The 24,972-nt window shown below is 31.9% G+C and overlaps 1 protein-coding gene across 1 annotated transcript in view; it reads right to left on the bottom strand.

Annotated features, from left to right (window-relative positions):
- The window catches only part of LOC145292119 (biotin-dependent 3-methylcrotonyl-coenzyme A carboxylase beta1 subunit-like), a 74,655-nt gene that overhangs the window by 44,635 nt on the left and 5,048 nt on the right, over positions 1-24,972 (bottom strand). The window contains exons 2-4 of the mRNA XM_080138227.1: positions 20,977-21,155; positions 11,496-11,576; positions 9,206-9,384 (exon numbers count right to left, since the gene is read on the bottom strand). Of these exons, the coding sequence (XP_079994353.1) occupies positions 9,206-9,384; positions 11,496-11,576; positions 20,977-21,155 (439 nt within the window). The remainder of the gene's footprint in view (positions 1-9,205; positions 9,385-11,495; positions 11,577-20,976; positions 21,156-24,972) is intronic.

Here is a 24,972-nt window from a genome sequence, read left to right as displayed (position 1 = left end):
TGAACTTTAATACATATGACTGGTTGTATGCTGGTGTACCGCAAGTCTGGCCCACTAGAGAATTTTTTAAATCTTCTCACCGATGAGCTCGACAACTTGCCTGTTGGTATAAGGGTACTTTTGTTGATTGATTTCAATTTGGATCAGCTTCTTGCAAACAATGTGACACTAATAGAATCCTTTAATGGATCTTCACAGTTTCTTCAGCGTTCAAACTACACCACTCAAATACAAGGTGATATATTGCACTTAATTCTTGATACAGACCTTTCTTCTTCACCAGCACTGTGGCTTCCCAGCCCATTAAGTGATCACTTTGTTTTGTACTTTAATGTGTGATTACTTTATATCTGTTTTGATTCATTTACTTCATATCGATAAAATAAAAAATAACATACGTGACCCCCCCTCCCCAAAAAAAAAATTTAACATCTAGAATATAAAAAAAGAAAAGAAAACCTTATACAGAAACAATACCTTGTCGTGGTTATAAGGCTTTTACTAAAGTTACTTCATTACCTTTTATTCAAAAACATGACAAACGCATTAGTCGGGGGACCATATAGTTTTTGGCTTGTTATACTTCAAATTCTTTATATTTTCAAATATTAATTCATTGTGTTTGGTTTGGGGGTGTTTTTTTTTTTTTTTTTTTTCAGAACATGATTGAGTTTTGCAAAAGAAAAGTAAAAACAATATCATTCAGGAAGCCAGTATTTTAAAAAAGTCTGGTAGCACATTGTCTAGTTTGAGGAGGGGTATTAAAAAAGTGTTTTATATAAAAAATATAATTACTTTTGGATGTTTCAATTAAATTCATCCCCATTATTCTTAAAGTAGATAAACCTAAGGATTCTAACCTATATGTTCTTTTATTCTATTCAGTCATATCTTTTGTTGTATTCTATTTTGAATATTCATATTCTCATGTCTATTTACTGTCTCCTGACTTGAAAATGTTTTATATGAAGTCTTATTAGAATCAACCAATCATTTTATTTGCCTTTGATAAAGAGAAGATCAAAACATGTATTGTGAATTTCCATCAGTAACTCATAAGTATTAGCAACGACGTACTAAGGGGGATAAATATGAAATTTTATTAAACTTATTTCTGGTCCGATAAAGCGATTATAGTGATCTCCCCTTACTTACAGTTGCGATCTCCGCAGCTTCCATTAGACGTCGTCAAAACTAAAAGAAATTCATACATTTGGTAATCATAGATTTGCGTCTAAGAACAAAATGCAATAAAAATCGTTTAAAAAATGATTTTATGTTGTCTTTGAAATATTAAACTATTATGCATCTAATCGGAAAAACACAAATTTTAATACATTAATTTGCTATAAGGATTGAGTTGAAGGTTTACAAAATGGAGTCTAACAGACTGTAAGTACTGCCCTATGTAAAATCAGAGCAGAGTTAAACTGAAACAAACTTTTAATGATGTGTTAAAAAGAATTTTTTTCCAATAAATTCTTTATAAAAAATCTTATGAAAAAAATATTTTTGTATTTACTTTAATTTTGTATTGAGATCTTCTATATAAGAAACTTTATTTATTCAAGAAATTTTGCAAATAAATTATTTTTATTACTCTTATATTTTATTTAAATAAATCGATTCACAATAGAAAAATACTGAAGAACAATAAAAATAATGGAACTAATTTGCCTTATCAGCTCTTCCGATAGCAGCCATACTAGAAGTTAGAAAGTATGTTAGCTAACTATAACCCCAAATATACACGTAGTACAATGTCAGTACATTTTTTTTATTCAATTTTCACCCCAAACAAGGCACAGTGCCACTTTGAAGTAGGGGGGTACTATCGGGGATATAAGTTGCAGTGGTATTATGAAGGGAGATGAGAAGCAAGATGTCTGTTCACATTATACTTGAACTTCTGCATGTCAGTACTGTTGGAAGGTAAGCAGAATCCTGGAAGGGAGTTCCAAAGTCTAACAGTTCTGGGGAAGAAACTATTGGAGTAGAATGCTTTTTTACACCTAGAGATCTCTACTGTGAAGAGGTGGGATTTAGCTGCTTGTCGAGTTTGTTGAGGGTATTCACGTTGAGGGGGTACAAGTGCTTGTAATTCCTCAGAGCATTCACCATTAAAATACTTGTAGAACAGGTAAAAGGATGTAACATTTCATCAATAGGACAGAGGCTGAAACCTAGATGACAGTTCAGGACCTATCAAATTGACGGCTCTCTTTTGAAATGTGTCCAGGAGTGAGAGACAAGTAGCAAATGTACCAGCCTAAATATGACAACAGTACTCCATACATGGATGAATGGTGGCCTTATAGAGGATCAGGATACTTTCAGTCGTAAGTAGTTTTCTAGCATGGTAGAGAGAGCCCACCTTCTTCACAGCAGCCTTGGCAATGCTCTCAATGTATCTGTTCATGTTCACTGTAAACGTTAGGCTGAGGAGTTTAAAGGAAGTACTTATGTATTCTTGGCCATTGCTATTGGTGGTAGAGAAGGTTTCTTGTAATTATTGAAGGAAACAAGCCTAGTCTTGGTAGCATTGAAGGTGACGATCCATTTTTGTCCCCATTCCACTACAGATTGAAGGCCTTACTCTGGTTTTTCTGCCATTTCCTTAGATATGTGTTCATTTGTTTTCCCTCGTGCCTGTTATTGGCAAATAACAATTCATTTTCACAATGATGCATATTTACGTATCCAAACCATCTCCTATTTAGAAAGTCATATGAAGAAAATGATGAATCATGTTTCTGTTTTTTTTGCTTCATTTGAATTTTTTGCACCAAAAATTCTTATTACTGTTTTTAATTTTATTACACACAAAAACTATTTCTTTAATTAAAAATTTTCAAAATAAGTTTATTTTTTAAATTTTTTCATTTTCACACAAAATTTGATAAAACTAATTATTTGTCCTAAATTGTATTTTAATTCTGAAATTAAATGTGTATTTACTTTTGAAAGTCATGAAGGTCAAACGTTAATTCGATGTTGTAATCGCTGGCGACCATTCTTTTTCTTGTTTTTATTGTAAACAAAATTATTTCTTTAATTTAAAATTTTAATAACAAAGGTTAATCTTCAAGTGTAAAAAGATAACATGATATTTTTTTTTACAATTCCGAAAATGTAGAACAAAAGTAAAATATTTTCTTTAAATATAATAAATAAGAATATCCGTAAACTGATTTTTTAAAACAAATATGATTATTTACATATTTTTCAGATTAGTTTTCATATGGACTCAGATAATTAAGATAGATTAAGTACAGGTCATGTAATATAACGTTAAGGGTCATAATAGATTAAGTAAAGAACACATAACATTAACGCAATTTTCAGATCGAGTCATTTTTTAAAATTTTTTTCTTGGCAGTCACCATTTATCAAGGCCTGAAGACTACTCGAGGATCAGGGTTATTGAATGTAAGGTGATAGTGTAGTAATCGTTAATGGTGTAAATTGAGTAGAACTTGATTATTTATGGAGACAGCTCAACAAGAACTTGTTTACATTGGATTTAAAGGCTACCATGTTGTATACAACTGGGAAGCAGGTCAGTGGAATAGTTTTTCACAGGAAAAGATGGATGGATGGATGGCTTATTTAACCAGCATATCAACCTTTGTAGGTCATTTAATGCTGAGAAGGTTATTTTGTTATGTTTGTTTGCTGTTTATTAGGTAATTTGATTTTGCTGGAAAGGTTGTTTGGTTGTATTTTGTTTGTAATTTGGGTTTTAGGTTTTTCTAAAGTGGTTATTTGGTTATGTTTGTTTGTTGTTTATTAGGGTTTTAGATTTTGTTATATAATCTTGTTTCTCTTGAGAATTTCAGGATATTGCCAGGGTCTACTCCGTGAAAAAGATCTTTTAGACTACCTTCACGGTAGTACCTCATTTGTATCTGCTGGAGATCCACGCAGTCTATCAGGATATGTTTCATCGTGTAAAGCTCATGACATGACACACAGAATGGGGCCTCTTCGCCTTTTAACAGGTACGAGTGAGTGATCCTGGTGTGTCCTATTTGAAGTCTTGTCATTACTGTTTCTTCTCTTGTCTTCTCCCAGCTAGAGGTCCCGCCCTCCGTTCTTTTCCCCGAGATTGGGCTTCACCTGTTGGAGCTTGTTATTCTTGCAGGCATTCCATGACTCCTGCCACTTGGAAGTCATGTATTTGTTGATTAGTGGTTTGTAATCAGTGTGAGATACTTTTGTATTCCTGATATTCATTTTTAAAGATTTTTTTGCTGCTGTATCAGCTTTTTCGTTGCCTTTGAGTCCTATGTGGCTGGGAATCCAGCAGAATACGATGTAAGTGTTTTTGGAAAAGGAGGTGATTCTTTCCAGGAGGTTTATGATTAAGGGGTTGTTCAGGTTTTTGTTATATAATGACGTTAAGACTGAAAGTGAATCAGATAATATTAAGTATTTGTTTGACTTGGTTTTTTGGATGATGTCTAAAGCTAGGTCTATGGCTGTTGATTCAGCACTAAAAATTAAGCAGTTGTCTGGGAGACGTTTTTGTAGTATAATGTTGTTAGATATGGCTGCACTTCCAGCTTTGTTTAGTTCTTTGGAGCCATCTGTGTAGATGTGTGTCCAGTTTTGATATTGTTCTAATATATTATTGAAGTTATTTGTATAAGTTAGGGGATGTGTGTTGGATTTAGATTTTGTTACATTCTTGAGTTTTAAATTTACCGATGGTTGTTTAATTAGCCAAGGTGGAGATTTTGGTTTTTGAGGGAAACATGGATTTCTGTGGTATCTATTTGGGCTTCTGTAAGAAGGTCTTTTATATGTAGGCTGTATGGTTTAATAATATTTTCTCTCCCATTGAAGAAGTTTGTGTGTTGTGGGTGGAAAACACAATTGTTTGCAGGGTTTGATGGACATGATGAGAGTTTTAAGCAGTATTGAAGGGCTAGTTTTTTCCATCTAAGTTTCAGTGGAGGTTCGTTAGACTCGGTATATAGGCTTTCCACTGGAGAAGTGGTGAAGGCTCTGAGAGCCAATTTTAAGCCTTGGTGGTGTATTGTGTTTAGTTCTTTTATATATGATTCTCTGGTTGCCCCATATATGAAGCATCCATAATCCAGCTTGGATCTTATTAAAGAACAGTATAGTTTAAGTAGTGTGGTTTTGTCAGTGCCCCAGTCAGTGTGGGTTAGGACTTTGATAAGTTTAATGGCCTTGTGACATTTTGTTTTTAGATTTTTTATTTGAGGTATGAAGGTCAGTTTCCTGTCGTATATTAAGCCCAGGTACTTGTGTTGTTCAACAACAGGGATGATATTGTTATCCAGTTTTAGGATGGGATCATGGGGAGTTCTTTGGAGTTTACACAAATGGACGCATTTTGTTTTTTCTTTTGAGAATTTAAAACCATTTTTTGTGACCCATTCGTTTATTTTATTTAGATAAAGTTGCAGTTTTCGTTCAGCTGTGGTTATGTATTTTGATCGGTAGCAGATAAGTAAGTCGTCCACGTATAGGGCGCAGTTAGAACCAGGGTTTATGTTTTCAATGATTTTATTTATTTTTATGTTGAAAAGGGTGACGGATAAGATGCTACCCTGAGGTATCCCCATTTCTTGTTCTTTTTGGGCTGAGAGTGTGTTGCCTAGTCTTATTTGGAAGTGTCTATTATTTAAGAGATTGCAAATGAATTCTGGCATTCTACCCCTAAATCCAAGTTCATATAGGTCTTTTTTAATGCCATATTTCCAAGTAGTGTCATATGCTTTTTCTAGGTCGAAAAAGATTGTTATTATTCTTTTCTGGCAAAAGCTTCTCTGATGAATGTTTCTAATCAGATTAGGTGGTCGATGGGGCTTCTATTTTTTCTGAAGCCTGATTGATATTCTGTTATCAGGTTTTTGCTTTCAAGATACCATGTTAGTCTTTTATTGAGCATCCTTTTGAAGGTTTTGCATACGCAGCTGGTGAGAGCAATGGGTCGGTAATTTGTTGGATCTGAATGGTTTCTTTTTGGTTTAGGTATTGGAATTACTATGGTTTCTTTCCAGTTTTTGGGGATGTTATTGTTCATCCATATGTCGTATATTTGTAGAAGTGAGTTGAGATATAGTTTTGGTAGGTTTTTTAGAAATTGATAGTGGATTTCATCAGGGCCTACTGCTGTATCATGAGATTTTTAGATTGCCTCTTTTAGTTCTGTTCTGTTGAATGGTTGGTTGTAATGTTCTTCATTTTTTGATTTGAAGTTAATTCTTTTCTTTTCTTTGTTCTGTTTTAGGGTTTGGAATTTCTTTGATTGATTTTTTGATGAGGAGTTTATGGAGAATTGTTTAGCTAGTTTGTTTGCAATATTTTCTTTGTTAGTAACTTTTATGTTATTGCAAGTAAGGTGTATGATTGGGTCTTTATTGTTTTTCTCAGATATTTTTCTTACCATCTCCCATACTTTTTTGATTTTGGTGTTCTCATTTATTATTGATACAAAGTTTTTCTAGGTGTTCCTTTTTTCTTCTTTGATGATTTTTCTTGCTTTTGCTCTGCTGTTTTTAAATTGATCTTAGGTTTTCCTTAGTTGGATTCTTTTTAAATTTTCTTAGTTTGGCACGTCGCATTTTCACATGGTTTGTTGATTTTTGAGAACATTTTGGTATGTTTTCTTTTGCGATGGAAAGGAGTGTATTGTTGAAATATATTATGTGATCTTCAGTCTGGATGTTTGCTTCTGGTATCAGTTTAGATTTGCAGGAGTTTTGGAATTTTTCCCAGTTTGCCTTTTTTAAATTCTAACGGGAGGGTTTGTCGTCTGCTTCTGGGTTTTTGTTTTCTAGTATAATTGGGTAGTGGTCGCTTCTGCATGTATCATCATGTGTTTTCCAGTTGTAGTCCATAAATAGAGTTGGGTCGCAAATTGCTAAATCAATAGCTGAGAGAGTGCCTGTTGCTGGGTGTAGATATGTATTTTCTTTGGTGTTGAGTAGGCATAATTGATTTTGGTTGAATAGCGTTTTGATTATTTTACCACGTTTATCATTCCTTGTACTACTCCATAGTTCGTTGTGGCCGTTTAGGTCCCCCATTAGTATGAATGGTTTTGGTAGTTGTTGGATTAGGGCATTTAGTTCAGTTTCTTTTATTCTTTCACTTGGTGGGATGTATAGTGAACAGAATGTTTGTTTTTAGGTTTATTTCACTGATTGGGATATTTTTGTTTATAAGTAGTGATGATCCTCCTGTAGCTATGTTTGAATTCTTGTTTATGTAGTTATATGAGCAGTAGTGTTTTATATTAATTGTATTATCTTCTTTTAGGTGGGTTTCTTGTATGGTTTGTCTTTTTCTGGTTTTGGACTGTTGGTGTTTATGTCTACGTCCATAGTTTCGATGTTTGCTTGGGTATTTCGGGTTTCAGATCACGAATGGGGTCGCGGTGGGTGGTGGGGTCCTGATCTAGAGGTTGAGCAGGATCTGTTTATTTTACTTTTATTGGTAGCGGTCTTGTGGGGTTCTTTTGGGGTCTGTTTATTTTTTATTTTTTCTGCCGTAGGGGTTGTTTCTATGGATTCTGTTGTTTGGAGTTTAATAGGTTTTTGTGGTAGAGTTTTAGTTTGGGGACGGTTTTATTTCGGTTATATTCTTTAAAAAATCTTTACTTTCTGTGATGGTTTGTTTCATGTTTTTTTTTTAAGTCTTCTATTAGTTCTCTCATTTCGTTGAGTAATTTCATGAATACTTCAATTTGGGTGTTTGAGGGATTTGTTTTTGTTATATTATTTGGTTCAAGGTTAGGCTGTGTATTTCTTTTTGTTATCTCAGAGTATTTTGTGTTTTCTGATAGTTTACGGGCTTCTTGGAAACTTATGTTTTTGGTGTATTTTATTCTGAGAGTTTCTTTTTCTTTTTTCCATTTTTCGCATTCCTTTGAGTTTGCGCTATGATTTTGATGGCAATTGACGCATTTTGGTGCGTTTTGACAATCAGTATGTTTCTTTGTCTCCGCATCTCATGCAAGTTGATGGTCGTGTACATCAATCTTTATGGTGCCCGTATCGATGACAATTGTGACACCTGAATGGGCTTGGTATGTAAATTTCAGTGTTTATTTTTTCGTATCCTATTTTTATGTTGTTAGGTATTTGAGGAGTATCAAATATTAATATGTAAGTGTTTGTGTCTATGATTTCGCCAGATCTTGTTTTTGTCCGAATTCTTTTGATATCAATGACGTTTTGATTTTTAAGATTATTTTTTGTTTCTTCTAAGGGACACAGGGCTAGTTCGAGGCACCTGATTACACCTTTGCTAGTGTTCAATGTTCTGTGGGGGTGAGTTTTTATTTTTCGATCATCGAAAAGTTTCCATTTGTAAATTTCAGTTGCTTGTTTCTGGTTTGTTATTTTGATTAACAGTGTGCCATTTTTTTGTTTTTTTACAGTTTTTGGTTTGATTCCTTTTGATAGTATTCTTTCTATTTTGAAAGGAGACATTTTTATTATTTGTTCTCCTTCAATTGTTTCTATTACAAAAAATGGGGGCTGTTGTTTTTGTTTTTATTTTTGCAGAACATAATTAAGTTTTACAAAAGAGAATATAAAACAAAAATAGAAAATCGATGTAGGTGCATTTCATCTCAGGAAGCCAATAGACAGCCTGATCTGGTAGTACCAGTCCGAGAAAGAAGCTTTGTTCATGGAATCTGCATTTAGATTTAGACACAGAAAGGGGGGAAATCATATATAGTGGTTCTAGCTAGTCGAGTGTTCTTTTTTTGTTGTGGAAGTTTGACAAGGGGAGACCAAAGATTGGAGTCATTTGCTGGGATCTTCAAATCCACTAACATTTACTTCCTATGACTTTCAAAACAGGAATTGATTTGGATAAATACAGGGTGGCCGAAAAGTCCCAGGACATTCTATTTTTAATATTTTAATGCTGTTAAATATGATTGATTTTAATATTCTAATGTTGTTAAAACAATTTATTTCATTTATTTTTTCAGGTTATGACTGACATCAGTGTATTTACTGTTGAGGAGCGCTTAATTACTGCTGTTTTATTAAAAATACATGTATAGTGTCCTGGGACTTTTCGGCCACCCTGTATGTATCATGGCCTCTACTTTTTTTTGTATGAAAATTGCAGGATAATTAAAGAAGAACATTCATTTCAAACGAACAATTAGAATAAAGTGACAGAATAGAGTTAATATTCATTTGTTTACCTGGAATGCATATTCGCTCCTCCAAGATCTTCAGTCGACACAATCTCACCTAAAGCAGCTTTTACAAGAGGCGGCCCACCCAAAAATATGGCTCCAATTCTCTGTACAATAACCACTTCGTGAGACATAGTAGGAATATAGGCAGCTCCAGCAGTACAATGACCCAATACGACTGTGATCTAGATGGAAATTTTACACAAGAAAAAGAAAAGAAATTCATGAGGTGAACAACAACAAAATGTTTCATTCTTGTTGTTTGATATTCAATGTTTCTTCTCTAATTAACATTCATAATATTTATGAGATAGGCATTCAAAATACTTTATTTTACAATTCGAGTATTTGTGATTTATTATTGAACTAGCAGTTCTGCCCGGCTTTGCACGGGGCCCTGTGTACTGTTCATAACTTTATGTGCATATGTATCTACATATTAAAAAGTTTGACTCATGTCAGGTAACCTACAACTAAAATTTCAAGTGTTTAGACCTAAAATATGTGGAGGAGTTTGGTAGAGTCTGCAAAGGTTAACTCTTTCAACTTTGACCTCCTGGCAGCCAAATTTTTGCCCCCAAAATGATTAAAAACCTTGCTGCATGTCTGAATACCCTTTTTGTAAAATTTCAAATGTTTAGACCCAAAATTGGCTGAATAGTTTGTTAGAGACCGCAATGGTCAAATCTTTTGAACTTTGACCTCTTGGCAGCCAAAGTTTTGGCCAAAAACCGATTAAAAAGCTCGCTCTATCTCTGAATACACTTTATGTAAAATTTCAAATGTTTAGACCAAAAATTAGCTGAGTAATTTGATAGAGACTGCAAAGGTCACTTTTTAAAAAAAATTTGACCCCAATTTTGACCCCTTAACATTTATTGTTTGGGGCTCAAATCAAATTAAAAAGTTTGATTCATGTCCAAGTAACCTGCATCTAAATTTTTTTTTTTTTTTTTTTTTTTACAAGGTAGTCACCACTTATCAAGGCCCGGAAGCCACTTGGGGATAAGGGTTATTGCATGTACAGTATGTTAGTATTGGAGATTTTATAAAGTGTTTTACTTAAGGGGGCGGTTCATCAGAAATTTGTTTATGTTGGACTTGAAGACATCCAGGTTGTAGTCAGGTGGGAAACAGGCACACGGAACAGAGTTTCACAGGCGTGCACTTCTAAGAAAGAAGCTTTGTTCAAATTTCTAAAATTTGTTCAAATTTCTAAAATTTCAAGCGTTTAGACTCAAAATTGGCAGAGGAGTTTGGTAGAGATTTCAAAGGTCAAATCATTGGTTCTTGCTTTTGAGGATTGGTTTCTTCTCAAAATCTTTTGAGGATCAGTTTCTCCTGCAAAAAGCAACCATTTATTAAGTCATCTGATGAGGACTTCTGGTTTTAATCAACTATTTGCCAAAAACATTGCATGTCCAGACTCGCGATCATGTAAATTTGTTTACATATATATATATATATATATATATATATATATATATATATATATGTATAATCTGAGGTTATTGTTTTTCAGAGGTTAAGTAACCAATGAAGTTTAACAAGGTTAATACAAGAGTGCTCAATACCAAAGTAGAGCAGGGTATACTCTTTATTTGTTTTTACATAAGTAGTAATATGTTGAAACATAATACTGTTTATGTAAAAATAAATAATGAGTGTGTATATATATATATATATATATATATATATATATATATATATATATATATATATATATATATATATATACACACGATTTACCCTAAACCAACAAACGGATCATTATTAATAATGAAATATATATTCTAGACAACATGGTGAGTAACATGGGCACATTATTTTTTATAAAATTTATCATTTAGGTGTGTAACTCAAAAGCGCACCACTTCAATATTGTTTTAAATAAGCAAAATTAAAAAATGTGATAGAAAAAAGAATTGCTTTACATTAGATTTGGATTTATATTATGTAATAAAATATTAACTAAGTACATGTAAGTATTAATAATATGTATAGGCAGGATAAGTTTCTAAACTAATGAACTTATTATGAATAATGAAATACATTTTCTAGGCAACACAAATGAGTAGAGTGGGCATATAACTTTTCATTTTTGTAAACTTCATTATCAGCTCTGAAACCACCCCTACTCCTCCCAAATAAAGAAAATAAAACCTAATGCCACACATATTGCTTATACATGTTTTATTGATTTATCACGATAAGGGTTGATAATGATTCACCTAAAAATGAATAAGTATATCAATAAACATATATAAGATAAAAAAAAAAAATAGCAAAAACTCACCTGTGGAATGTTCTGTGAATTCATATCAGCAATATTGTAAAATGTTCTTCCACCATGATTCTTATCAGGAAATATCTCAGACTTGAGAAAAAAAATAAATAAATAAATAAAATTATATATATATATATATATATATACACTAGCAAAAGTACACGTTGTTGACTGGGTTCAAAAACAGCCTACAGAAAATGGACACTGATTTATGAAAGTCTGATGAAAAGGAAGGAATTTGGGTTGAATTTGGGGGTATCAAAACCAAAGCAAAATATGGTAAAAGTAAAAATAAAATAGATAAACCCCATAATTTATTATACCATACCTGTTCACACCAAAACACTTATCACAATATTCTGCGGATCTATATTAAAAAACCTTGTAAAACTTTGTGACATATTTCCATTCTATGGAGGCCAGATGTGAATGAACACCCCATAATTTTATCATACCATATTTCTTCAAACTGAAACATAATTATCAAAGTATACTAACGCAGATAGATATGAAAAGTCTTTATTAAAGTTTGTGCCTATTTCCATTCTATGGAGGCCAGGCGCGAACGCAGACCCCACAATTTTATTATACCATCCCTATTTAAATTAAAACATACTTATCAAAATATTCTTATGTACATCTATATCAAAAACACTTGTAAACGTTTTTTCTTAATTTTAAAATTTTTTATTTCCATACTTTGCGGACCAGGCGCGAACGCAGACCCCACAATTTTAATGAACCTCCGTTCTGCCAGATCAAACATACCCATTCCTGTGTCTCAATACATCTTCTATCATTATATGTAATCAGTTTTTTAAAATAGTCAACCATATAGGAGCCTATTCGTGACCACACACACACACACACACACACACACACACACACACACACACACACACACACACACACATTCAGCTTTATATTATAGATATATATATGTAATGAATAAATGACAAAAGTCTATATTCCAAATTTCATGATGTTGACCATCTTACAATTTATTCCTTTAATTCAGTTGACACTTAAAATTCTTGACAGTATCTGTTTTGTAGCACAAAATCAATCACAATTATATATATCAATCAGTGAATTTATTTTGCCCTTAACTCATCAGAAGAAATAGCAACAATCAATCCACCAAAAGAAAATAAAATGCATTTGGACAAGAGTAAAAAAATCTGAAAATTGGAAGAGAAGTTGCAAATACCTTATAGTTTTCTTTCATTACATCATTTTGAATTTTAGAAAAAATTTGAAATATAGACTTTTGTCATTTATTCATTATATGTTCTGTAATTACATTGAACTTAAATAAGGATTTGTATACATAAAAAGGACATATAAGTGAATAAAAAATGTTTTCATAGAAATGTGTATATATATATATATATATTACGAATAAAAAGAAATAAATTAATAATGATGAAATTTATATAATAAAAGTCAATGTACAACACTAAGATAAATATTTTTCCTAAGATTAATAAATGCTTATTTATATTTACAGATAAGAATAGTGCTGAAATAACTTAGCATCCCTCATTAAAATTGCATTTAACAATATTGAAGCATGCTACGGACCAAAGGAGCATCAGACCTATCAAAATTTCTACGAGGACAAATCATGGGGTCAACATGAAGGTGATCTTAGTCAAACAAAATAGCAGGAAATCTTTCAATACCCTTTCCACTGTTAATAGAGTGATCATAAAATTCACAAGAGAGGACAAAGAGTGTACAAAACCTCATCCAGGTCACCCCAGGCCCTCTGAAAGAACCTTGCATCATGTGAAAAGAAATGTTGAGGAGGATCCTCTGTGCAAACCCTCTGGCAATGTAACATAAGATGGTGTCAGTCCCAGAACAGCTCTCAGCTATCTTCACAAACTAAGCTACTATGGTAGAGCTGCAAAAAGGGAACTACTATTTCCTTCTGCAAATATCAAGTGCAGAAAAGATTGGGTTTGTGACATGGAGAGACCTTTGACCTTTTGAACCAATGCCATTTTCTCTAATGAGTCAAAATTTGCATTATTTCCCAACAGTGGAAGGGTATGGGTATAACGGCTCCCTCAGCAAGAGTTTGACTTAAAAACACTGCAGCCAACACTGAAACATGGGGTTTTCTTAGTTATGGTATGGGGTGCAATTTGGAGTGATGGTGACTCAGACCTGATGGAGTGTGAAGGAAACATCAATTCTTCTAAATATGTTTCAATATTACATGAAGGACTCCTACCAATTTTCTCAAGTGGTAAAATGAACTTAACTCCCTATTTATGGAAGATGGAGCTCCTTGTCACTCTGCTAGGGCAACACAACAGTGGTTGAGCCAAAAAGGGATTAATAAACTTCCATGGCCAACCAACTCAGTCCCCAAATATGAACCCAATTGAAAACCTTTGGGGCATATTAGACTGGAACCATCGCAAAAAGAAAAGGAAATCATCTTCTAAGCCTGAACTTTTAGCATTATTGTGTCAGACATGGCAAGAAATTCCTCAAGGTGATTTCGTCAACTGATCAATGCCATGCCTAGAAGGGTCCTAGCATTAAAAATAGCAAAGGGAATGTCAACCAAGTATTATAGTTATCAAATTTGTGATCATTTATTTTTGATTTTGTTCTATAAATTATATATTTATTGAAATAAACTGTCATGTCTGTGTATGTATGTCTGGCGTAAATTGCAATATAAAGAAGAGGTGAGAGGAGAGGAACAAATAAGAAGGTAAAAAGAAGGTAGTAGGCAGAGTAACTGCTATTCAGCAATTCAGAATTCACTATTAGCTGCTGCTGCTGCTTCAAATACTCCATATTACTTAATAATTTTTCTTTTCATTTCTTTATTGAAATAAAACATTTTTTTGTTATTTTTTAATTACTGTGTCATATACTTATATTTATTTCACTGAAACTTGTGTAAGAGGGAGTAGTTGTGTGCTCACGTTCGAAATAGCATTTGAATCTGTTTTTTTTTATAAATGAATTATTATTTTGTTAATTGTTTCTAAAGTTGATTAAGATTTTATTTAGCTTTTAAAACAATTGTTTTTCAATGCTTGAAAATGTAACATTTCTCACAATATTCTATTATTAAATTCAAGATTGATTTGTAAAAAAAAGGAAAAGAAAACAAAAAAGAAAAGAGGAAAAGAAAACAAAAAAGAAAAAAGGAAAAGAAAAAGTAAAAAAGAAAAAAGAGAAAAACGAAAAAGAAAAAAAAAGAAAAAGAAAAAAAAGAAAAAAAAGAAAAAGAAAAACAAAAAAAAGAAAAACAAAAAAAAAGAAAAAGAAAAAAAAAGAAAAATGGTAGCCCTGGTGTCTATAACTGAAATAGTGACTATTATTACTTATTTTCTCTAATAACATGTCTCAAGACATTCTATTATTAAATTCAAGATTGGTCTGTAAATAAATATTATTGAACAGAAATAATCTGATTCTGTTTAAGTTATCTGAGCGCGTGTGCGTGATAATATTGCCTATTTAGACACAATGAGATACTGTGTTGCAGTGTGGGAAAAGAGAATAGAAAACTGCAGTTTTTCATTTCTGTTTGCTTTTGGTTTTATTCCTGTAATGATGAACTACATCTTTTAAATAAGTTTTATTCCTGTAATGATGAACTACATCTTTTAAATAAGATTTAATCTTGTAATGATGAACTACATCTTTTAAATAAGTTTTATTCCTGTAATGATGAACTACATTTTTTAAATAAGTTTTATTCCTGTAATGATGAACTACGTCTTTTAATTAAGTTTTATTGCTGTAATGATGAACTACATCGTTTAAATAAGTTTTATTGCTGTAATAATGAACTACATCTTTTAAATAAGTGCTATTCTTGTAATGATGAACTACATCTTTTAAATAAGTTTTATTGCTGTAATAATGAACTACATCTTTTAAATAAGTGTTATTGCTGTAATGATGAACTACATCTTTTAAATAAGTTTTATTGCTGTAATAATGAACTACATCTTTTAAATAAGTGCTATTCTTGTAATGATGAACTACATCTTTTAAATAAGTGTTATTCTTGTAATGATGAACTACATCTTTTAAATAAGTGTTATTCTTGTAATGATGAACTACATCTTTTAAATAAGTGCTATTCTTGTAATGATGAACTACATCTTTTAAATAAGTGTTATTCTTGTAATGATGAACTACATCTTTTAAATAAGTTTTATTGCTGTAATGATGAACTACATCTTTTAAATAAGTTTTATTGCTGTAATGATGAACTACATCTTTTAAATAAGTTTTATTGCTGTAATGATGAACTACATCTTTTAAATAAGTGTTATTCTTGTAATGATGAACTACATCTTTTAAATAAGCTTTATTGCTGTAATGATGAACTACATCTTTTAAACAAGTTTTATTGCTGTAATGAACTACATCTTTTAAATAAGTTTTATTGCTGTAATGATGAACTACATCTTTTAAATAAGTTTTATTCCTGTAATGATGAACTACGTCTTTTAAATAAGTTTTATTGCTGTAATGATGAACTACATCGTTTAAATAAGTTTTATTGCTGTAATAATGAACTACATCTTTTAAATAAGTGCTATTCTTGTAATGATGAACTACATCTTTTAAATAAGTTTTATTGCTGTAATAATGAACTACATCTTTTAAATAAGTGTTATTGCTGTAATGATGAACTACATCTTTTAAATAAGTTTTATTGCTGTAATAATGAACTACATCTTTTAAATAAGTGCTATTCTTGTAATGATGAACTACATCTTTTAAATAAGTGTTATTCTTGTAATGATGAACTACATCTTTTAAATAAGTGTTATTCTTGTAATGATGAACTACATCTTTTAAATAAGTGCTATTCTTGTAATGATGAACTACATCTTTTAAATAAGTGTTATTCTTGTAATGATGAACTACATCTTTTAAATAAGTTTTATTGCTGTAATGATGAACTACATCTTTTAAATAAGTTTTATTGCTGTAATGATGAACTACATCTTTTAAATAAGTTTTATTGCTGTAATGATGAACTACATCTTTTAAATAAGTGTTATTCTTGTAATGATGAACTACATCTTTTAAATAAGCTTTATTGCTGTAATGATGAACTACATCTTTTAAACAAGTTTTATTGCTGTAATGAACTACATCTTTTAAATAAGTTTTATTGCTGTAATGATGAACTACATCTTTTAAATAAGTTTTATTGCTGTAATGATGAACTACATCTTTTAAATAAGTTTTATTCCTGTAATGATGAACTACATCTTTTAAATAAGAACATGTAACTTTGCAAAAAAAAAAAAAAAATGAAAGTGAAAATATTCCAATGTTCGGAAAATAATGACTGATTTACAAAACATTTTTTCACCCATTTATCAGCATTTTTCATCTTATCAATTTATTTCAAATGACTGGACATCATTGAAATACTGACATCAATTGCTTTAAACATTTCTATGACACTTTGGCATTATTATTATTTTTTTAACACTTGCTTCCAAATACTCATTGTCAAGAATCCATGACCATAGCTTACCTTCTTCATCTTCAAAGCAACCATCATTACAATAAAATTGCTGAAACCACTTTTGTACTGTCCAACAATAGTATCTTTCAAACAAATTACTATTTTAGTTAACTTTTGAAAAGTTCATTAAGATTTTATTTAGTTCTAAGAATAATTTTTTCAATGCTCAATAAATGAAACATTTCTTTTATAGTTTGTATTTATGTGTATGTGAATGAGAGAAAGAGAGCTTGCTGGAGGTAGTTTTCTTATTTTTTTCTCTCATTGATTAGTTTCATTTCAATGATTTCAAGTAGAGATTACAAATTAAATTGCAAGCCAATTTAAAATTAATCAGTGTATCAATTTGAATGAAAAGTTCAAATAGATTCTTTTTATTTACTTTTATTATACTACTAGCAGTTCAGACCGGCTTTGCTCGGGCCCTATGTGCTGTTCATAATTTGCCCTACGTGTGAATACACTTTATATGTAAGATTTCAAACGTTTAGACTAAAATTTGTCTGAGTAATTTCGTAGAGACTGCAGAGGTCAATTTTTTAAAACTTTGACCCCAGTTTGGATCCCTTAACATTTATCATTTTGGTCTCAAATCAAAATAAAAAGTTTTACCCATGTCCAAGTTACCTACATCTAAAATTTCAAGTCTTTAGACCCAAAATTGGCGGAGGAATTTGGTAGACACAGTAAAGGTAAAATCTTTTGAACTTTGACCCCCTTGACAGCTCAAATTTTCGACCAAAACTCATTTAAAAGCTTGCCCTATTTCTGAGTACCTTTTATGTAAAATTTCAAATGTTTATACCAGAAATTGGCTGAGTAATTTGGTAGAGACCGCAGAGGTCAAAATTTTTTAAACTTTGACCCCAATTTTGACCCCTTAACATTTAATTTTTGGGGCTCAAGTCAAATTAAAAAGTTTGATCCATGTCCAAGTTACCTACATTTAAAATGTCAAGTGCTTAGACCCAAAATTGGCGGAGGAGTTTAGTAGAGTTCTCAAAGATCAAATCATTGAACTTTGACCTCTTAACAATCAAATTTCTGGCCGAAACCCGATCACATCGATTTTTCCAAATCTCAGTACCCTGTATATTAAATTTCGAGTCTGTAGACTAAAACTTGACAGAGTTATTGCGTAGGGAAATGTACACAGACACACAGACACATTCACTTTTATAGATATATAGATAGATATACATATTGTGTTTCTGTTATTGGAATTATTAGAACTAACCGTTCTCATCTTGAGTGTTATTCAACGGCTGAACTTCTTCAGGTGTATTTTGTCAAACTTGGAAATTTTTTACATGAAATTTCAAACAAAACCCTTTATTTAATCCACAGTAGTAGCATGCTCAAATTCCATCAGTCATAGCTAAGTAAAGTCTTAAGCAATTTTCAATTGTATTCTTTTTAGTATCTCCTGCACTGAGGATTAAACCATCAACTTCTAGAAATTCATTTTACCTTTATATATTAAGCTACAGGTCTTTGTGGACAATTCTTGTGTGAGTTTTAGGAGTCTTACATTTGTTCTTGTTTTTAGATGTACAATTTTACTACATATCACAATAGATCACTATTTATTACTGTATATATATTTATATACACACACTAGAAGGCTACCCGGCATTGCTCGGTCATAAAATACACATAAATATAACGTCAAAGGTGTGTTAATACAGAAACTGAGGCATGTGCATGCGAGTATTGCTTTTTTTCTAGACAGTTCACTTCTTGTAAGTAAAAAAAACAAAAAATACTCACGCTCGAAATCAAAACCTAGACATTGAGTCAAGTACCATAATCATTAAACCACTTGACACGATCTTTACAAAGTGTTTTCAAACCTACTTATTCTTTACATAAAGAAGCTGTTATGTTTCACAACAGTGCCATGCACATTCGTGAAACAGTTGAAAATAGATAAAAATCTGATCACCCCCCCTATGTACCAATTTTTCAATTTTTACCTCTTAGCAGCCCTTTATTTTGGATAAAAACTAATTAAAAAGTTTTCCACATGTCTGATTATCTTATATTCCAAATTGCAAATCTGTAGATCAAAAATTTATTGAGTATATAGGTTGAGAAGTGTCCTCACCGACACACATATTCTAATATATATATATAAGTTGAGCTAATCTATTATTTATAATTAATGGTTTCCATACATTATGTTTATCTTTCATCTTAACATGAACATTTTTAACACATTTATTTTATAAATATGAAGTGATATACATGGCTTAGATAAAATAATTGAAACAGAACCCATTTTACTCTAATATTTAAATAACCTAATGTGTAACCAGATAAGGCTGTGTGAGAGAGAGAGAGAGAGAGAGTAGAGGTATATATCGAGACGGAGTAGGCAGTCAGAAGAAAGGGTAAAAATGAAAGTTTGCAAAAAAGATGTTACACCTTTTTTCTCTTACTTCTTAATCCATGCACGTGACCAATGCAATCATTCAATATTTATTTCCATCAGGATACTTTTAAATACTTTATTCTTCTTGTATTATGTTTCATACAAAATCCATACAAAATAGAAAAAAGGTTATATACAGAAGTCACAATGCAAAACATGGAAATAGGCTGGTGTTGAAAAGGAGGACAAAAATGAAGTGATTTTTAAATGCTTTTTGCTCAGTAAATCATATTTTATTTAGTCGCAACTTATAGTGATCTAATGTGTACAGTTGTGCTTCATTCCATCTAAAACAATTTATGGAACATACATTAGACCACAGTATACAAGTTGTGACTATAAGTAAGATTTACTTAAAAGAAAAAAAAATCACTTCGCATTTTTTACGATAGTTGACGGATTGATCTTTTTAAAAACAAATAGATTGATCTTTTTAAAAACAAACAGATTGATCTTTTTAAAAACAAGAATTGATATTTCTAAAAACAAGAACAAGTGTAAGACTCCTAAAATTCATACAAGAATTGTCCACAAAGACCTGTAGCTTAATGTATAAAGGTAAATGACATATTCAAAAAATTGATTTGTTGACTATCTTAATAAGCACCAAAATCACTTCATATTTCCACTTGTTATATTATGAATAAGCGTATGGTGGCGAGAAGGAACCAGACAAACAATATGTATTTAAATTTTAAATGATTGATTTTGAAATCGTTTATTTATAAAAATTAAACTTAACGAGAAAGTAAAAAATAAACAAAGTGTTAAAAGTTTGTAAGGATGATGTGCGTGAGAGTGGATTTAATGTCGGGAAGGAATCCAACGGAGTCCATAATTATCCCATGCTGTAGATTTGCTGTGACTCTGGGCGACTAACCTTTTGTCGCGACGGCTACTGTTTTTATAGTGGTTTCACGGACGTAGTTGAAAACAAAGGGCAAATTGATAATTAGCTTACATTTTGCTATTTTAATTGTGTTTGTTTATTGTGTCTTAATGCGTTGTAGGAAATCGTCTGTTTGGTGTATGTATGCATGGGTTATATCAATTTAAAGCTGAAAGATTTGTGAATGTAACCTAGTCAATATTGAATTGTTACAATATTTTGTGTAATACTTATTTGCGTTAATATGCTCCCTAAGTTGTGTTTACTACGGTGCTTGTGTTTTACATTTTGGTTTTCTCTTTTGTTGTGCAACCTTATCTGGCGGGTTTCTTGGTTGAAGTGATGTGCGAGCTATTCTATTGATGTGTGTATGTGAGAGAATGGGCTTTGAAATTGTTGTGTGTATATATTGAGTTCATTTGTATTGACTCGACGAACATCTTTGTCTTAGCATCGTCATTATTAACTATCGCAGCCGCTGCTGCTGCTTTCTGGATTATTCATAAATATGGAGGGATATACGAATATAACACACTTTTTACATTGTGAGAAACTTTTATGACTTCCTCTATATACATATTATCCACAATGCTTCAGGCAAACTATACCACCTTGTAAGACAAAAGCTATTTACCTGCAAAGGCAGAAAGGCACCACCACTATCCACAAGGTAAATACAAGGCAACCGGTTCTGCAGACCAATTTCTTGGATTCGCAATTGCTTTTTCACTCCAATTGGATAAATACTGCCACCTTTTACTGTTGCTTCGTTTGCCATGATGAGACAATCGATTCCATGCACGCGTCCAATTCCTGAAATGAGGTTGGCATTTTGAACACTAATATTTTATATATGCACATCAGGAAATGTAAAAAACAGAGCTTATAACAAATATATTTAAATAAAAAACTTCCACCTTATTCAAAAATTATCATCATTAGAACTAGTGTGTTGTAAAAAAAATTACAGTATACTTTTTCATTGCTTCACAACTTACCTACAAATTTTATAATTAAAAGGCACTTGGAAAAACAATTGTTGCTTTAGTTACAAGAAATACTAATGCTTCCAGTTAACTGCTGCCGACGTTTGGTATAATACCTGTTCACTTGGTGAAAAGATATGCACACATATAAACTAGTTTCATTCAATAATTACAAGAAACCTTCTCTACCACCTATAGCAATGGCCAACAACTCTTTATCTGAGAGTATATCTTTCAAACTCCTTGGCCTAACGTTCACAGGAAACATGAGTTGGAACAATTACATTGAAGGCATTGTCAGGACCGCTGCAAGGAAGGTGGTCTCTCTTTACCGTGCTAGAAAACTACTAACACCCTAAAGTATCCTGTACCTCTATAAGGCAACCATCCGCCCATGTATGGAGTATTGCTGTCATATTTGGGCTGGTGCATCGGCTACTAGTCTCTTGCTCTTTGACAAGGTTCAAAAGAGAGTCGCAAATTTGATAGGCCCTGAACTGGAATCTACACTTCAGCCTCTGTCCCATCGACGAAACGTTGCATCCCTCTGCCTGTTCTACAAGTATTTTAATGGTGAATGCTCTAACGAACTGCAAGCACTTGTGGCCCCATGACGTGAACACCCTCGACAGACCCGACAGGCTGCAAAATCCAACCCCCACACTGTAGAGATCCCTAGATGTAAAAGATCTTTCTACTCCAGTAGTTTCTTCCCCAGAACCGCTAGATTTTGGAATTCCATTCCAGGTCCCTGCTTCCCCAACTGTACTGACGTGCAGAAGTTCAAGTGCAACGTGAATCGACATCTTGCTGCCCAAATCTCTACATAGTACCCCAGTAGTTGTTGCCCCTGATAGTAGCCCCCTACACCAAAGTGGCAATGTGCTTTGTTTAGGGTGAAAATGTAATAATAATTAAAAAAAAAAAATTTCTCTTTAATATATACTGAATTACCTCCCCTAGTTTTATGCACATGTATATGCACATAATAATAGAAGAAACTTATCGTTACATTTTACTGCAGTTTCACACTACATCCAACCTACAGAACTGTGATGTTTCTTTAAAAAAAAAAATTATTTCTTTGCACATTTTTAAACTGATACAATAAAAAATAAAATTTTAGTTGTAAAATAGACAATTGCTATTATATTTTTCAATTACAATTATGAATTATTCCCCTTGCTGATTTTTATTTTAGGTGATTATGTAACACTATTTCAAAGTACCAGCCGCTGGATTAATTTAAAAATAAATAAATTGAAGTACATTAATTATTATATTGCAAAGTTATAACGGTAACAAATGAAAATTGGCTAGTCAGAAACAAAGTTTGATTTGCTAGCTTAAATACTATTTAGGTTGAACTTTGAAAATCTGACAAGAGAACTTTATATAAGACTAGCAGTGGCATCCGGCGTTGCCTGTTTGTAAAATACTCTTAAATATATTTAAATTTATCCAAATTTTTTGTGTATATTATCATAGTCAGTTTTCTATTGTGATGTCAAAAGTAAAAAAAAAATATGACTTGGGTGCTATAAGCTAGAATCGAAACTGAAAGCAAAATGGGAAGTGCAGAGGGAAGGGGGTCCTAGGGGTGCCCAAGCACCTGACCCTTTTAGTTTTGTTTTAAAAGTGTTCTTTTCAGAGGAATGTTTTATAGGCCTGTGTCTCACCGAGACAGTATTCATTACTATATTTTTGCCATTTTGGTGAAGTGTTTGTTAAATAACGGGATTATTCTCAATCCAGAATAGAATGTCAAGTAATAGCCAATCAGAGTGAAAGGAACATGTATGGGGAGACATTAGTATTTTTTGTTTAGACGAATGGAGGGTGAATGCTATGTCTATGAGTTTACCGATCAGTTACGTAGGGTGGGGTCTCAATTTAAGTACTCTGTAAGTAAAAATATGTGGTGTAGGAGGGAAATGGTGGGAGGACTTAGTGAATAGAGGGGAAAATGAGAACTACTTCCTCTGCAGGTGATGATGATGGTAATGGTCGTTCCTAGTATTAAATCTAGGGTTTTATCATTACAGATTTAAGTGCCTAAAATGTCGTTCTATAGTTATATAAGATATTGACTAATAGTGTAGACATAATAGATTTGTATGTGGCATATGTTGTTGCCTACGATAGTTTGGTGCAGAGGGGGAAACACTGCGCCACTTTTATTATATATATAGGGATAACTCTTCAGGTTGATAAAAGAATCTTGCATGTTGCCTTTAATCATAGTTTAGTGAGCTCCCATCGACTTATTGGCATTGTCATTAGTTTCAGATGAAGCAAATAACTGCAAACATCCTGATTTTACACAGAAAAAAATATAAACTGACAACACAAATATTGCTGTATGACATTTATTTTCATACAATATCTTGATTTTTCATCTTATAATGGGTATGAGAAGTTGTTTTATGGATCATTGTATGTTTAGCAGAAGTTACCTAATATGACAAATCGGGTCAGGGTCAGGGTTAGGGTTAGGTAAGTCGGTTCTCCTTTGTTATTTAGAGCAAAATCTGAAAATTTGAAATACTGAATTTCAAATAAAACCAACAGTATCTATTTAATTGTCATGTCATAATAATGAACATATCTAAGAATCATGAAAAGCAATAAGGTAGAAAATTATTGCGATATTGTGCTATCATGTTCCACAGACAGGCAATTCTAAGAAATTTTGCTTATGGAAGTTTCGTTTAGTTTTAGTTAGAGAAAGAAAGAAAAGGAAACTATCGACAGTGGTTACAGCTAGATGAGGTTTTGTTAAGCATGTTTTACATTTTTGATCAGCCATTTTATATCGGAGTGTTAGGTTCAATTGCACTGATTATTCGTATGTGTTGAGGCTTATTAAGTATTTACGTTTGATTCGCAAACAAATTTAACGTCTGCTTTTAAATCTGTGAAAAACTGATGCATATGTAATCACATGCAGCATGAAATGAACCCTCTCATAATTGTTCATGACATGCTCCACATGTCACACTATCATGTATGAGATGTCAGCATTCTATTTACACCTGCATGGACTTCTTGGTAACATCATCGACAAAAAAGCAAACTACAAAACTATCCCATTATCAACTAACAAAAATAAAAGCAGAAATTTGTTTCAGTTGTTTCTTCGTTTTTATTTTCATTACATTTTTTTCTGCAGAACTTTAAAATAAAATAAATAATGACAAATGCATGTTACCTCAACACTAAATCCAAGGTGGCTATATGAAAAATGATCCAGTAGAAAAATAATTACAAGTACAAATAAAATTTATCAAATTATCAAGTTTTATATGTTTTAATGTAGAAGAGTTTTGCAACCAATTCAGTTTGAAAAACTTGACTTAAATTAAAGATCTGCCATTTTTAAACAAAAAAAAATCTTAGAACGTTTTTGTAGATGATCTTTTGTTAAGAATACACCTAGCACATCGTCTACTAGATCATTTTTCATATATATTTTTTTTAATTTATACTAATTTCGACAGGACACCTAAGTATGTATTAAAGTTTTCATTTGAAATGTGTTAGTTTAAAAAATCACCAATCTACACAAGCACCTTGAATTCTTTCTTTGTGTCATTTTTCCTTATTCATTCGTGTCATTTTTCCTTATTTATTTGTGTAATTTT

Source organism: Euprymna scolopes, chromosome 2 (assembly GCF_053919585.1).
Source record: "Euprymna scolopes isolate OS-2025 chromosome 2, ASM5391958v1, whole genome shotgun sequence".
NCBI lineage: Eukaryota > Metazoa > Mollusca > Cephalopoda > Sepiida > Sepiolidae > Euprymna > Euprymna scolopes.
This window is presented reverse-complemented; position numbering and strand designations above follow the sequence as displayed.